This window comes from Corapipo altera, unplaced genomic scaffold (genome assembly GCF_003945725.1).
Source record: "Corapipo altera isolate COAL_440 unplaced genomic scaffold, ASM394572v1 201, whole genome shotgun sequence".
In the NCBI taxonomy this organism is placed as follows: Eukaryota; Metazoa; Chordata; class Aves; order Passeriformes; family Pipridae; genus Corapipo; species Corapipo altera.
The window spans coordinates 1,881,110-1,895,540 of record NW_020884940.1 but is presented as its reverse complement, the minus strand read 5'-3'; the positions used below and the strand labels follow the sequence as shown (position 1 = coordinate 1,895,540).

General features: G+C 49.3%; 1 protein-coding gene across 1 annotated transcript; it reads left to right on the top strand.

Moving 5' to 3' along the window:
- The first annotated feature begins 7,955 nt into the window (after positions 1-7,955).
- On the top strand, positions 7,956-12,291 carry IFNLR1 (interferon lambda receptor 1). The gene is made up of 7 exons (XM_027661464.1): positions 7,956-8,052; positions 8,514-8,637; positions 8,878-9,059; positions 9,404-9,546; positions 10,030-10,186; positions 10,700-10,818; positions 11,017-12,291. Exons 1-7 carry the CDS (start codon positions 7,956-7,958, stop codon positions 11,941-11,943), a joined length of 1,749 nt encoding a protein of 582 aa, XP_027517265.1. The 3' UTR covers positions 11,944-12,291.
- The last annotated feature ends 2,140 nt before the right edge of the window (positions 12,292-14,431 follow it).

Here is a 14,431-nt window from a genome sequence, read left to right as displayed (position 1 = left end):
CTGGACAGGCATTTAAGGCCAGGTCAGGTGTGATGGTGTTCTTTGTGATCAGGACCTTTCTTCCCCCCAGACAGCGATGGGATTTCCCCCACACCAATCCCTGAATAGTTAATTGGACTGTGAATGGTTTATCACTTCTTTCACTGGGGTGTGTGGCTGGATTTACTTTGACACAAGCCCCTTTCTGAATTGCAAGTTGGCAACAATAAAAGGGAAAAGTCTTTAATTAGTTATCTGGCTAATTAACTTTTACAGCACTGTATAGCTTTGGCATCCAAATACTGCAATGCAAAACATTGCAAACATTCAAAGACTTCCCACCCCACCAGGAAGCTGCTGCCACCAGTGGTTGCAGGGGAAAAGCATCTCCCAGCCTTGGCCAAGGTGCCTGGAAATCCGCCTCTCCCTGGGCTCCCTGCACACCCACCCCTGCAGATAACTCACCTTCTCATGGTGATGTTCAAATTAAGGATAAAGAACATATATGGCATCCCCATGTTATAGAATCATGGAATCATTAAGGGTGGAAAAGATCTTTAAGGTCGTCGTCGACCCAGCGCCACCACCATGTTCACCACTAAAACATCCACATGTTTCCTGGACACTTCCAGGGATGGTGACTCCACCACTGCCCTGGGCATCTTCTTCCAATGAAGAATTCCCTAATATGTAACCTAAAACTCCTCTGGCACAACTTGAGGCTGTTTCCTCTCATCCTCTCCCTTGTTCCCTGGGAGCAGAGCCTGACACCTCCCCCTCCTCTTGTCAGGGAGTTGTAGAGAGTGAGGAGGTCTCCCCCGAGAATCCTTTTCTCCAGGCTGAGCCCCCCCCAGCTCCCTCAGCTGCTCCTGGTGCTCCAGCCCCTTCCCCAGCTCCATTCCCTTCTCCAGACTCGCTCCAGCTCCATGTCACCCTTCTCCTTCCCAGCGTGTGCACTCACTTTACCACTGGTAAAATACACTCAAGATCAAGTTTATCTCCTGCTTGCAAGGGGTGTGCAGAGATCCCTACTTCCCTGAGTTTCACAGTCAGGGCCATCCCCACAGCCCTGAGCCAAGAGTGAAACCTCTCTCATCAGGCAGGGTGACGTCATATCACAGCGTAAGGAGCTGCTCCCCAAGGGGGGTAAGCTCAGAATCCTGTGGGATGACCCCCAAGAGCAGGGTTTGGCTCGGGGAGTACAACAGGCAGGTTACTGGAATTCAGTCTCTCTGTTGGAACATGCAGGGTCCCCAGCACTTTTCCCACGCTGGGAGCTGGGGGTTTCGGGAGGCTCGGTGCCCCCGGGACGTTCCCGTGTTGTTGTATCTGCACCTTGTGGGCAAGCACGTGTTTTCCTCCCTGTGCACTGGAGTTTCGCCGTTGCTGCATGTCCAGGCAGCTCCCTGCCTGCTCTCAGCCTCAATGAAAAGGCACTGGGAAGGGGAGGGAAGGGGCAGGTTTCAGGGAAAGCAAGAAAAGCAGCGTAAAAAACGGGCCACCAGCTGGAGCCCACTAAGCCACACATCCCAGTGCCCCACTGCTCAGGGAGGCACAGAGGGAAAGGTCTGTCTGTGGTCAGGCTGGGATCCAAACTCTGCCTGCTTTGTTGGAGTTTGGATTTCGAGTGAGATCCGTTTAACCACTGTATTTAATTTATTAAGGGTAGAAAAGGATTTCGCTTGCTGCCAGGTCCAACACCACCACGTAAAACCAGGAGCAAGGCTTTGCCCCCTTCCTGAACCCGTCCCTGTGGGATCTGGGGTTCAGCTGAATTTCCAACTGACAGAAGTGCTGCCTTTGCTCAAGAGGCAAGTTGTGCCTCTAGTGTTCCACAGGCAGCTGGTGGCTCCAGGACCTCAGTGCAGCAGCCCCATGTTTGCACCCCACAGGCTGCACCCAAAACCCAGGTCATGGGGAAGGTAGCCTGAAGTCAGTTTAGAGTGCAAAAAGAGGATCAAGGCCCAGCGTGGGCATGAGAGAGTCTTCTCCTGGTTCATTTGTTCATTAAACCTCTTAGAGGGGCTGATTTCACTCAGTGAGTGCAGGGTTTGCTGAGGAAATAAAAGAAAATCTCTGCAGATTTGCACTTGCTAAATGATCAAGCAGCAAGGGACGGGGCAGGAAGGATGGGCTGGATCACTGACACAGGGAAGGTTCTCTCTCCCTGTACCAGAGGAGGATCTAAACCTGGAAGGGACAGAGATACCTGTATTCTCCCCCTGCAGAAGCAGACTGTTAAATGTGTACACCCTTTAAATCATGGCCCTTGTATCAGGAGCTGTGTCAGCCCCAGTTGCTGTGCACAGGCAAAGCCCTGAGTTCCTTTAAGAGCCCTCCCCCAGAAGAAAAAAAATAAAGGAGATTAAATGATTCATAGCACTTGTATGGGGAAAACTTTATGGGCTTGTTTTCGCTTTTGCTTTTCATTTTAAGTCTTTTCAGGCTCAGTTTAAAAAACAAATCAAGCCCATTCTCTTCCCTTCCTCCTGGTGACAGGTTGCCCAGATGCCTGTCTGGGTCAAGGGGACACTGCTGCATTTTGTTTTACCATCTGGCATCGCCCAGCTCTGCAGATTTTTTTTTTTAACCTCTTCATTCTCAGTAGCATTTCGTTCTTTGCTAACCCCATGTTTGCTTTCCTGAACCTTCCAAAGTAATTCCCATCAACTGCACCACTCAGCAGCCTGTGTGTGTGTGTGTGTAAACCATGACAGTGTCAGGGCTGTTTCCAGGCACAAAGAGGAGGAAATTTCCCCTTCAGAGCCACAGAAGATCAAGTGCCCCCCAGCTCCACGTCAGAGTTAAGCCTCCAACAAAAAGCTTTCCAGGGAGAGACAAGAAGGTTCCAGGTCCCCACGGCCAGGATGGAGCTGGCAGTGTGTTGGCAGTGCCAGGCTGTCCCTGGGATCTCTCTCCTCCCCTCAGGGTGTCCCTGCACCCTCTGCCAACGCCACACGTGGGGCGGGGGCTGTTTCCACACTCCTGTTCCTGGATGACACGGGTGCCTTTGCCTCACAACTCGTCCTACAGACCTACATAAGCCAGGGAGAGCAAGGGAGAGCTGGGCAGAAGAGCTGCCAAGGAGGTGAACACGGTGTGGGGTACAGTGATCCCTGCACCTCAGGGCCAAAGTTGTCCTTTCCTTGTGAGGAACTCAGGACAGGGGAGGAAGTTTCCAAAAGTAGTGACTTGTTTGGACATTTTCTGCCCCTCCCCTAAGCATAGGTCTCCTTGTAAAACAGTATGTTCTCCCCCCCAAAATTACAAGTGGTTTCCACAGAAAACTTTGGAAGTGCGTAAAGTCTCACTTTCAGTTTCAAATTATGGTTTTTGTTTCGTTTGGGGCTGAGGGATATTTTCTCTTAAGACACTGCCATGCTCATTCACTTTTCCAAGCAGATGGTGAAAAAATGTTGAAGGAAAAATTAATCTCCTGCCCTCAGATTTTGCTTTGCCCAGCTCTGAAGACAGGCCCATGTGGCACACTTTTACCACCATGGTTGGCAGAGGGTGAGTTTAGATTGGATATTAGGAATTCTCTCCTGTGAGGGTGGGGAGGCCCTGGCACAGGTTACTCAGAGAAGCTGTGGCTGCCCCATCCCTGGAAGTGTCCAAGGCCAGGTTGGACAGGGCTTGGAGCAACCTGGGATGGTGGAAGGTGTCCCTGCCCATGGCAGGGGGTGGAATGAGATGAACTTTAAGGTCCCTTCCAACCCAAACCATTCTAGGATTCTATGATTCACAGTTATATCAGCTCCACCACCTCCAGAAATAAAGAGATTAAGCCAAGAAAAGCAGTCTCACACTGGTGAAGACTCCAGCTCCACCTGGAAGCTCTGCAGGTCACTTCCCAAGTCAAAGACATTATTTTCTCACTGCCAAGCCTTGGGCTCACACAATTTTCCTGTCTCAGTCCCTGTGTGCACAATACCTGAGCACACATCCGTGGTGAGAGGGATCTGGGGTGATGTTCCAGGGAATGCTGAGGAATGCTCTGGGGCTGTGGGCTGTGGGAGCACAGGGACAGCCCAGGGATGGGTGGCAGGGGCTGCCAGGACTGTCTGAGGCATCATCACACCCTCAGCGGGAAGCTAATTAACAGCAGGGAAGGAAAAGACCATTTAAAGAGCTGAGTCTGGGCGACTAAAGGCCTTAGTCACTCAGTGATGAAGATCTTAGGCAAAAACTGCTTTTAAAACAGTATTTATCCGAATCATGTTCCTTTAAGAAGTATCTCAAATCACCCAGTGAGGGCTGCTGGGAAATGTCACTCTTGTTCCCTGACACTTTCGATGTCCAGAAGGTTTGTGACAACTGCCACCTCCTCTCCCCACCTGCAGCTGAGCAATCCCACAGCACAGAACTGCCAGAGCTGCTGGAGAACAACAATTTCTGACCTGAAGAAACTGGAAATTTTCTTCCCCAAATACGTCAAGTCAAAACTTTCCAGTGTTCCAATAGAAACATTCTCCAAATGCACCTTCTGGTTTCATTCGGGGAAAGAAGAGCTCTTGACACTCAGACAGAAACAAAAAAATCAACTGTGAAAGTCCATGTGGAGGCTATTTCAGAAAAGGTATTTCACATTTTAAGAAATACTGAAAACATTCCCCAGCCCTGGGAGTGTCCAAGGCCAGGTTGGACGGGGTTTGGAGCAGCCTGGGCTAGTAGCAGGTTCCCTGCCTGTGGCAGGGGGTGGAATGAGATGAGCTTTAAGGTCCCTCCCAACCCAAACCACTCTGTGATTCCGTGATTCATCCAACCCCTCACATAACGTGGTGGTGATGGAAATGTAAGAGCACACTGGAAATGTTAATCACGCTGCTCTTATGGATCAGTGGTTCCTCGTGGTGCCATTTGTACCAGAAATGCCCTGTTATGTTTTTTAATCTGTGGATGTTCTTTATTCCCCAAGCTCAGTCACCCTCCCAGGCTCTCAGAACGCAGCACACACAGTTCTGGGTGGGGTAAGAGCAAAAAGAAGGAGCTGGGGTGACTTGATGCTGCCTGTTGCCTCCAAAGGCTTCACAAAATCAAACCACAGCCCCAACTGTGCCTCCTCCCAAGGGTGACACTGTATTTCCTGCAGTGCCCTTCCTCAAGATGGGCAGATACCCGTCACTGTGACTCAGGAAAGGTCGCAGGGTTTGCCCCCGTGGGCTGAATCAGCTGTTGCTCATGGAGAGGGAAGAGGTGGCACATGGAGAGTCCCCCAGGTATCACAGAGCATGCAAAGGTGGAGGATGAGGCTGTGGAATGTACTGTGGAATGACAACCCCATCCCAAAGCATTTCACAGAATCACAGAATGATTCACAGAATCACTGAACGTCCTCAGCTGGAAGGGACCCACAAGGATCATCCAGTCCAATTCCTGGCTCTGCCCAGACACCCCAACAATCCCATCCTGTCCCTGAGAGTGTTGTCCAAACCCTCCTGGAGCTCTGGCAGCCTTGGGGCTGTGCCCACTGCCCCGGGGAGCCTGGGCAGTGCCCAACTACCCTCTGGGGGTAGGACCTTTCCTGATATTAAGGATGGAAGAGAACCACAATGGGGCCAAGCAGGGTCATCCTAGAGCACATTCCACAGGATTGCATCCAGATGGCTCTTGAATAAGGATATTTGGGTATTTATGCTCCATATGAGTAGAACAGTGGGAGGACTTGGGCACAGCTGCGTGTTTGCCCAAGGACAAACAGTGTTCTCCTTCCTCTGCAGCAGCAGCTTCCCTGCCTGCATCATAAAGTCATCACAGGCCACAGGACCCCCCAGCAGCCCCCCAGCTGTAGATGATCATCCTGCCCTTCACACAGGTGACAGTCCTGCACCTGATCCCTTCCCTGCCTGGGCACCCACAGCCGGGGACAAAGGGGAGGAGGGCAGGAGAGCAAAACTTCGTGTGGTCGGTGCCCTGTGTGCCCTCCGTGAGAGGATGCTGTGGGAACACTCAGCAGGGCACGGCCCGGGCCGGGGGTGCTGAGCAGTGCGGAGGGCGGAGGGAGTTCTGAGTGCTTTGCCAAAGTTTCAAATCGGTGTCGCTCGGAGGAAAAGCGTGTTTTGTTTGATGGGCAGCGACACCTCGTGGCATTGGCCACCCCCTGTGCCAGCAGCGCACCGGGATTTCCTGGGACAGGCGTGCTAAAATCAGGGGGAGTTTTGCCACAGAGGCCGGCGGAGCCCAGATTTCAGGGCAGAAGTTTCACAGGAAATGATGGTGATGATGGTGATGATGATGATGGTGATGATGATAAAATTCACCTCTTGCAAATGCTGAGTAAAAATCGCACCTCATCTTTGAGAGAAGCTGCCTGAGGGCTCTTAGCAAGACCTTAATGACTGGTCCTGGAACTGCTTCCCATTCTGCCCAGGCTGATACAGGAAGCACAGGATCCACGTGTTGGTCCTGGTTCTGCTGTTTGGATGCTGAAGGGGAATAGACCCTCCAGACCCTTTGCTTTGGGTTTTTCCTTACACAGGATTATAGTTCTTTTTTGCAGAAGAAAGAGGAACTTCATAAAAACTAAATGAAATTAAACAGAGGTACCAAAACAGCCAAGGACAAGTCCCAGTAACAGAAGCCCATGGTGAGAAGAAATGGAGATTTTTGGAGTAAATTGTGACTGAAGAAACTCGTAACTTCGCCTCCTCCTATGGCTCAAATTGATGGAAATGAGACACTTGATGCATTCCTGGTAAAAACACAGGCTTTGACCAGTACAAACCCAGCTCCATAAACCCTTCTCCCGCTTAGTACCCAGACCCTGACACTCACAGGAGCAGCAACGGGCTGTCTGTTGGGCTGGGTGAGTTTTCCAACTGGGGAAGAGCCAGGAAAAACCCTTTTCCCTAAGCTGTAACTTCATTGACTCATTCCCTCTCATCAGGGCACAGGCCTGGAAGTGACTGTGATGGGAAAGCAGGAGAGCAGACGTGCCAAACAACAGCACAATCGATCCAGGGATTTCCCCCCTTCTCTCCCTGCTCATGGGATGCAGTGGCACAGCTATTCCAAGCACATCCCCCTGGGCATTGTACTTGTAAGGTGGCTGAGCCGGGATATTTCCTGATTTTCTGAGACACACAGAACAAAACTGCTGCTCCTTGGCTTTGCTTCAGGAAGAACTGTGAGGGTGTGGGACACAGCAGCAACTTGGGAACTGGGCTGTGCCCCAGGAGAGCTCTGGAGTTGAAAGGAACCGTGTTGTGAGGATATAAACACCTTGGGAGTCTTATGGCTGCAAATTCCAAGGCCAAGAGTCTTGGAATGGGATCATGGATCTGGGAGCACAGGGGCCAAGCACCACCCATGTGCTGGCTCAGCCCTGGCAGCTGGTCCTGATGCTCAGGGAGATTTTTGGTCTCCTGACAAATAACTGGTAACCAAGGCATAGGGAAGTTGCAGCACTGGCATTCAGGAAACACACAGGATTTAGCAGATGGATCCACGTCCTTTCACTTGCCCACAGTGGGAAGGGGCAGATCCCTGTCCCACCTCTGCACCTCACCCCTGCATCTGGGAAGTGGAGTGATTCCCTGGCTCCTGAAAAACGGGATGGTGACAGAAATAAAGAGAAAATCCTCGATCTCTTGTAAACCCCGGGCTATCAGAGCACCCCACCCTTCCGTTTTTTATTGGTGGTGGTTATAAATAGATTCCTCCAGCAGTGAAACCTCAGTTGATTTCTATTAATATTTCACAGCCACGCAGGTACATTCCAAAGGTCTGATTTTTAACGAGGTTGGGCTGGGCTTCCTCTGCGTTCCACAGCCTGTGCCGAGGTGCACTGGAGGGCGTAGTACTGCAACCTTTCACTCCTCCTTTCCCCAAAATTCCTCTCCCACGGGCTCCTTGCCCGGTCCAACGTGCGGGGCTGTGCTTGGCTGTACCAGGAAGGGAGGGTGTGCGCGTGTGTGCGGGGCATTGGCTCCAGCATCCCCTGAATTCAAACAACTTCAGCCAAGAAAAACAGCGCCATGAAAAGGTGTCAAGGGAAGGAAGATGTGGCCAGCGGGACATTCTCCTGGAGGGTCCGAGTTCTGGTGGCTCTGTGCTTCCTGCACCGGGCTGGAGGTACCTCTTTGTTACTTTTCCTTTCACAACGTGGCTTTGCTTGTAAGGAGGAGAGACAGACACGGGTAAATTTTAAGCAGTTTGAATGGGAATGATTCACACAAAGTGAGTTATTCCATGGCAAAGGCAATTTAAAACCTGTCTGTAGAAGGGGTCTTGTTGAGGGCTTAGTGATGGATGTACTGGTCTGCCAGGAAAAATAGGTGCCAGGAAAGTCCATGTGGCAGAGTTGGATGCTGCACCTCGCTGCATTCCTGGCAGGATCAGCCTGGGAGGATGTTTTATAAGAAATCAGGAAAAAAAATTACTATATCACACCTGCTTCCATAGCCAGTTTCCAGTTTTAAATGAACTGAGCTGCTCTGCCTCAAATTTTGACACCACCTCAATCAAAACCAGGTGATATTTCCTATCCCCAAAGATATTTTTAAATAATCCACATGATTTTCCCTTTTGATCAGGCCATGTCCGACTTCTCCCTCCTCAGAATGTTACACTACTGTCAAAGGATTTTGAAATGATTGTGACGTGGACTCCAGGAGAAGGGTCTCCCCAAGATGTGACATATACTGTGAGTTATGAAAGGTAAGTCTGATTGAAGGTGTGGCACAGGGCAAACAACTGTGCAACTCTATTAATCAATGTCATAATGATCAGTGACCTTTCACCAAAAACCAAACATTGTCCATGTTGAAAGTGCTCCAAACTCCGAGCAAGATTTGGGACCCATCCTCCCAAAACACTCCCTTCTCTTGCTGCACAAGTTATAGCAAAACAACACGTTTAATATTATGGTAATTATGGTGTGGTTGTTTCTTCTTTCAGCAAGGATCACGAGGGCAAATGGCTGGAGGTTCCTCATTGCAACAACATTCCCACAACCTCTTGCATTCTGACTTGTGAGCCTTCAAACATCTACGCTGAGGTCCGGGCTCGAGTGAGAGCTGTTTCAGGACGACTCCAGTCACGCTGGGTAAAATCCCGGTTCAAGGATTACTATTCAGCAGGTGAGTCTGTTCAGGTTCCAGCCTGGATGGAGGGACATCCCAGCAACAGTGTTGCCTGAGCAAATGAGCAGCTCACACACCACAGAAACAGAAATCAGGAGCTTTGTGGAGCACAAACTACAACGAGCCCTGATTGATTGAAAATTAAATTTGCAGCAAGAGTTGTCAGAATTTGTTCATCAGAGCTCCAGGTGAACAAACTGGCTTCAAGCTTTCCATATATATACCAGCAGGGGGATGTGGGGTAAAAAAGGTGTTCTTTTGCCTCCCTCACAGTGTGGATCAGTCACAGAAAGGTAAGACCCAAGCAAGCACCATTCTCATGTCTGGTTGCTCCATTGCAGTGGAACTGGCTCCCCCCGTGCTCATCCTGAAGGTCAAGGAGAATTTAATCAATGTGAGTGCCTCCTTCCCTTTGCCCACCTGTGTGGAGAAGCTCACTTGGAAGTACGAACTGAACTACTGGAAAGCTGGATCTGAAGACAAGGTCAGTAAAAGTGGCTCTTCCTGGGGGGAAAGGAGGAACAATGATCGGCTTGAACTGAAACAGCTTCAAATTTCTGCATCCAGGGCCTAGGGAAAAGGAACTGGCCAAACCAGAATTAAACCAAAGCCAGAGGGAAAAAGTAGATGTGAGTGCATGTGTGTGTGTTGTGTGTGTGTGCCTCCTTATTTTATTGTCAGTTCCCCATTTTTATCAGGAAGGGGATGCTACACTACAGTCAATATCTGAGGTTTAAAACAACCAGGTCAGCATTGCCTGGCAGAACAGAGCACAGCACAGCTGGAAATCCCACCCTGGGATCCATCACCCTGGGAGAGATGCTTGCTTGGAGTGTCTCACCATGCACCTCCCAACCCCTGAAGCCACACAACGTAACAAAGGGAATCATGGGCTGAAATGGTAGAGAAACACCACCCAAATAGTGAAAGAACCATCTCCCCAATCCTCTGTTTTGTTTCCAAACAGAAGAAATATGAAGATAAATTCAAGAGGGACTCAGTGACTATTAATACCACTGCACTCAGAGGCAACTACTGCTTTAGTGCCAGATCTATCTACGAAAGCTACCCCACAAAATACAGCGAATTCTCCCCACCAGTGTGTGTGCCATTAAACCACAAAGGTATGTGGACCTTTTTCTGGTCCTTCCCAGAAAAGGATGTGGTGGGACATCGAGTGGGATCAGGGCAAGTCAAAGATTTCCACCAAAACTAGCTCTTCAAAAACAACAAAAACAACAACAATGGGCTTCCTGTTAAAGGGCTGGATTTTCTAGTGAATGGTTCCTGCTTTCTATAGAAACATTTTCACTTTAAAAAGCCAACCCTGAAATGTTTGCTGAACATCCTGGATATTGTACTTGAATTGTGCTCTTGAGGGAAATTTGGGGAAATATATGTGAATAAAGCTTCATGTTTTCCCTGATCCAAGTAAAGCATTGGCTGGTATCAACATTCCTTTGTGACCATGACTTAGAGTCTGATCTTAGGCAGGTCTGTTCTCCTTCCTCTGCATTTGCAAAATACAGATCTTGAGTCCACCATTTTTTGAAATTTCTGAAAGAACAGCTGAATATAAAGCCCATAATTGCTATGAAAACAGCACCAATGGGAGATTATTTTTTCTTCTTCATCAGTGAAATTCCCACTTCCTGCCACGATCCCTGTGTTTGTCCTCCCCATCTTCCTGATTGGTGCCTTCATCCTCTGCTTTTTGAAACAAGATGCCAAGCAAAGGAAGATGCCTCAGGCTCTGGTATGGCCCAGATTCTGGGGTCCCCTCCTGACTCAATGTCTTACTGGTTTTCAGAGGGGAACTGGGGAGGAGTGGGGGGGGGGTTCTGCACGTCTCAGTTTTGTGTTCCTAAGTCCCATTTTAAGTAGGCTTTCCTGTATCCAAACTTTTATTTTAAAAGCATCACTAACTGACTGTCTCCCTCCTTTTCCCTGGCAGGATTTTCGTCACTTCCAAGCTGCTGGAGCAGCCTTTCCCTTGGAGCTCAGTGAGAAGGAATTCTGCAGTGATGCTCTGAGCTGCACAGAGAAGCCAAAGGCACAAAGGAAAACAGGCAGAGCCTTAGCAAGGAACAACCTACCACGGGTGGCTTCTTTCCTATCACCATCATCATCATCATCAGATGATGATGAGGAGGAGGAGGAGGAGGAGGAAGAAGAAGACAGTGGTACTTTCATCCCATACAACCAAGTGACTCGCTTTCCAAAGAGACATCTCAACTGCCAACCACCCCAAGCAGTTCAGGGGAAAACAAGCTTGGATTCAGGAACTGGAGGTCTCTCTGTGGACAGTGAATCTCTGCTTGACCTCAGTACCTTGGGTTTCTCCTCCTTCCCAGAGAGAAAGGATGAGGTGGACACCTCAGGATCCCAAGCAAATGAGGAGGCATCCCTTTCTCACAGTTCCTCCTTAGGGACAATATCCCTCACTGATGTGAGATTCCCAGGTTTCAGTGACCAGCACGAGGCAGACAGGGGTGAGAGCCTGGAAATGACCCTCCTTCATCCACTGATGGAGGGGGTTTGTGCCCAAGGCCCTCCCGGTGAGCACCACCTGCAGCAGGAGGGTCATCACTTCACCAGGTATCACCAGAAATCAATCACTGATCTGCAGGTCCAGATCCACGGGATATCCCAGCTCGGGAAGGATCCCAACATCCAGCTGCTCATCCCCTTACACACTCTGCAGGTGGCAGCAGATGAAGGGATCTCGAGTGACTGTGACAGTGACAGTTCTACCGAAGGGACACCTCCCACCTCCACGGGGCTGAGTGACACCTTTGAACCTTCAAACACGGGGGACAAATATGATCCCAAGTTTCAATTCAAAGGCTACAGCCATGCACATTACTTGGGAAGGACCTAGAGTACCCAGAGTGCCTGGAAAATGCTGGAGAGCTCCAGATATCCAGGCAAGGATACCTGAACAAGGACAAATAACTTGAGAGTGACGCTGGTTTTTTATTTATTCACTTGGAGTTTTCTCTGCTGATGTCTGGCCTATCAAGGCATATGACTTTAGGGACACAGAAGGTGTAATTAATTTCTCAGTAACCTCTGTACACTGTCCCAATGTACTGTGATAAGGTGCTCAGGCTCTGATTAGAGCCAGGGGTGAGTCAGGCAGAGGTTTCACACAGCAAACAGGCACTGCCTCCTGTTCACCCAAAACTTCAGAGCAAGGCAGCTGCTACATGTGAGTTATGAAAGGCAAAACCACAACCCAGACTCGTGTGAAACCATCAGCTGGGCCCTGAAAACACAGTGTTGTGCCTGCACATTGATTTGGAGGAGATTTTAAACTGTTTATGTCACATTTGCTCCTCCCCAACTGCAGAACTGCACCTCTGCTGGACTGGGAGCACCTTACAGAGCCAGTCAGCAACATCTGTTTTTTGTGGGATGGAAAGTTCTCTACCTCAGCCTACAGAGATCACCTTCTGTGTTCCAACAGAGGGAGAAATATGCAGCATGTTTGTTTATTTATTTATTTTTTGTTTTATATGAATATACTTACAGAAGCCGAAACTCCTCCTGCTGTGCAGAGTGTCTGAGAGCAATAATATTTTGATATTTTGATATATAACTCCATGTGTGTGTGTTTTTGTGTCCCAGAGCTACAAAGGGTGACTGCAGCTCATCCTGAAAAATATTACATTTTAAAACAGGACCCCACCTGGGCCTTCCTAATGCTTTGGTTGGAGTAGAATGCTGTGACACTTCCCAGACAGGCCATCCTGGTCACAGAAAAACCAGGATTGTGACCCTCTCTCTGAACAAAGAATCAAGGAGTGGTTTGGATTGGAAGTGACCTGAAAGCTCATTTCATTCCAGTCCCCTGCCATGGACAGGGACACCTTCCAATAGCCCAGGTTGCTCCAACCTGGCCTTGGACACTTCCAGGGATGGGGCAGCCACAGCTTCTCTGGGCAACCTGTGCCAGGGCCTCCCCACCCTCACAGGGAACAATTTCTTCCTTATATCTAATCTAGATCTCCCCTCTGTCAGTTTAAAGCCATTATCCCTTGTCCTATCACTATGTGCCCTTGTACAAAGTCTTTTTATACTGAAGTATAAAGAGAGAGCCTTTGTGTGGAGGCCACACCGAAAAGCAAAGCCTTAAAAGAAAGAGGGAAACACCCCCCAGCCATTCTCTGCATTCAGGGAGAGTTGTCTCAGATGAGGGAAGGGTGTTGATGGAGGGTATTAAAGCTGAAATCTTTAGAAAATCAGGAGGACAAGATTTGAAAGAGGGAGAGGGTGATAGGAGGGGTTGGGAACAGCTTTGAAGCAAGATGTGCTAATTAAGGGCCTAAATTAAAGTGGGAGATTGGAGAAAGGACCCATCAACTAGAATTATCCTTTTTTTTCTTGCCTGTCCTCTGCAAAGTGTCCTTTGGTACATCCTGCATTGTAATCCCTCCAGTTCATTTAGAAAGATACAGATGATACAAGCATAATCACCACCCAATTTCTTGTGCAATCAAGGAAAAACCCCCAGGCTTTGAGTTACAGGAAGCTCTGGAGTTGTGTAACCTCTACAAAATTATTTTGACATGTCACAGCTCTGCAAACAGGGCCTGGGATCAGTTCTTTGTCTTTCCAGGGAGCTGAGGGACAGGCTGCAGGGCCAGGTGAGCTGCCAGGGGGAGGCAGCATCCCACTCCTCCACGTTTTCTTTCAGCAGGGTCTGAGACCTGTTTTCCACTGCAAAAGGGTCAGTCACAGCCAGAGCCCAGTGCTGCCTCTTCCAGAGCCACCAGTCCTTATCAGAGCATCAGAGAATCACCTCATTTCGAAAAGACCTGTCAGATCATCAGGTCCAGCTGTTAAACCCAGCACTGCCAAGTCCAGCATGTCCCCAGGTGCCACATCCACACATGTAGCAGTCACCAGGTTTGCTGCAGCCCCCCCCCCCCCCCCCCCCCGACAGTGAGGGAGCTGAAAATTTGAGGAGGTTTGGAAGTTCGAAGCCAAGTACTTAATTTCCAACTTGAAAGTAGAGATTTGGAAACCTTCAGGCACCTAAAGATTCAGGGAGGTGCTTCCTGGGCTGTTCAAAAGGTGGCATCTCGCTAGAAATAAGGGCAGGAATAAAGTTGGAAGTTATATTCTCAAAACTAAAGTCTCAGGTACAATCAAGGTCCCTCATCCCTGCCCTGGCACACAGCAGAGGCACAAGGTAGTGACGTGAGTGAAGGAAAAGTGGAAATACTTTAGCAGGTCATTCAGGGAACACCCTAACAGGGAGTTATACTAATTAGATGTGGGCCACACTGGTGGATAGGTGTGTCTTGTTTAACACACCTGTGAGGCTTTTGCCTTTGTCCAGGTGAGCTGAGAAAGACAAAATG

Excerpts from the sequence above, each read along its gene's own strand:
- IFNLR1 (XM_027661464.1), top strand. The coding sequence starts at position 7,956 with ATGAAAAGGTGTCAAGGGAAGGAAGATGTGGCCAGCGGGACATTCTCC. Across the intron at positions 8,053-8,513 it reads CTTCCTGCACCGGGCTGGAG|GCCATGTCCGACTTCTCCCT; the intron begins GTACCTCTTTGT and ends CCTTTTGATCAG. Across the intron at positions 10,187-10,699 it reads TGTGCCATTAAACCACAAAG|TGAAATTCCCACTTCCTGCC; the intron begins GTATGTGGACCT and ends CTTCTTCATCAG.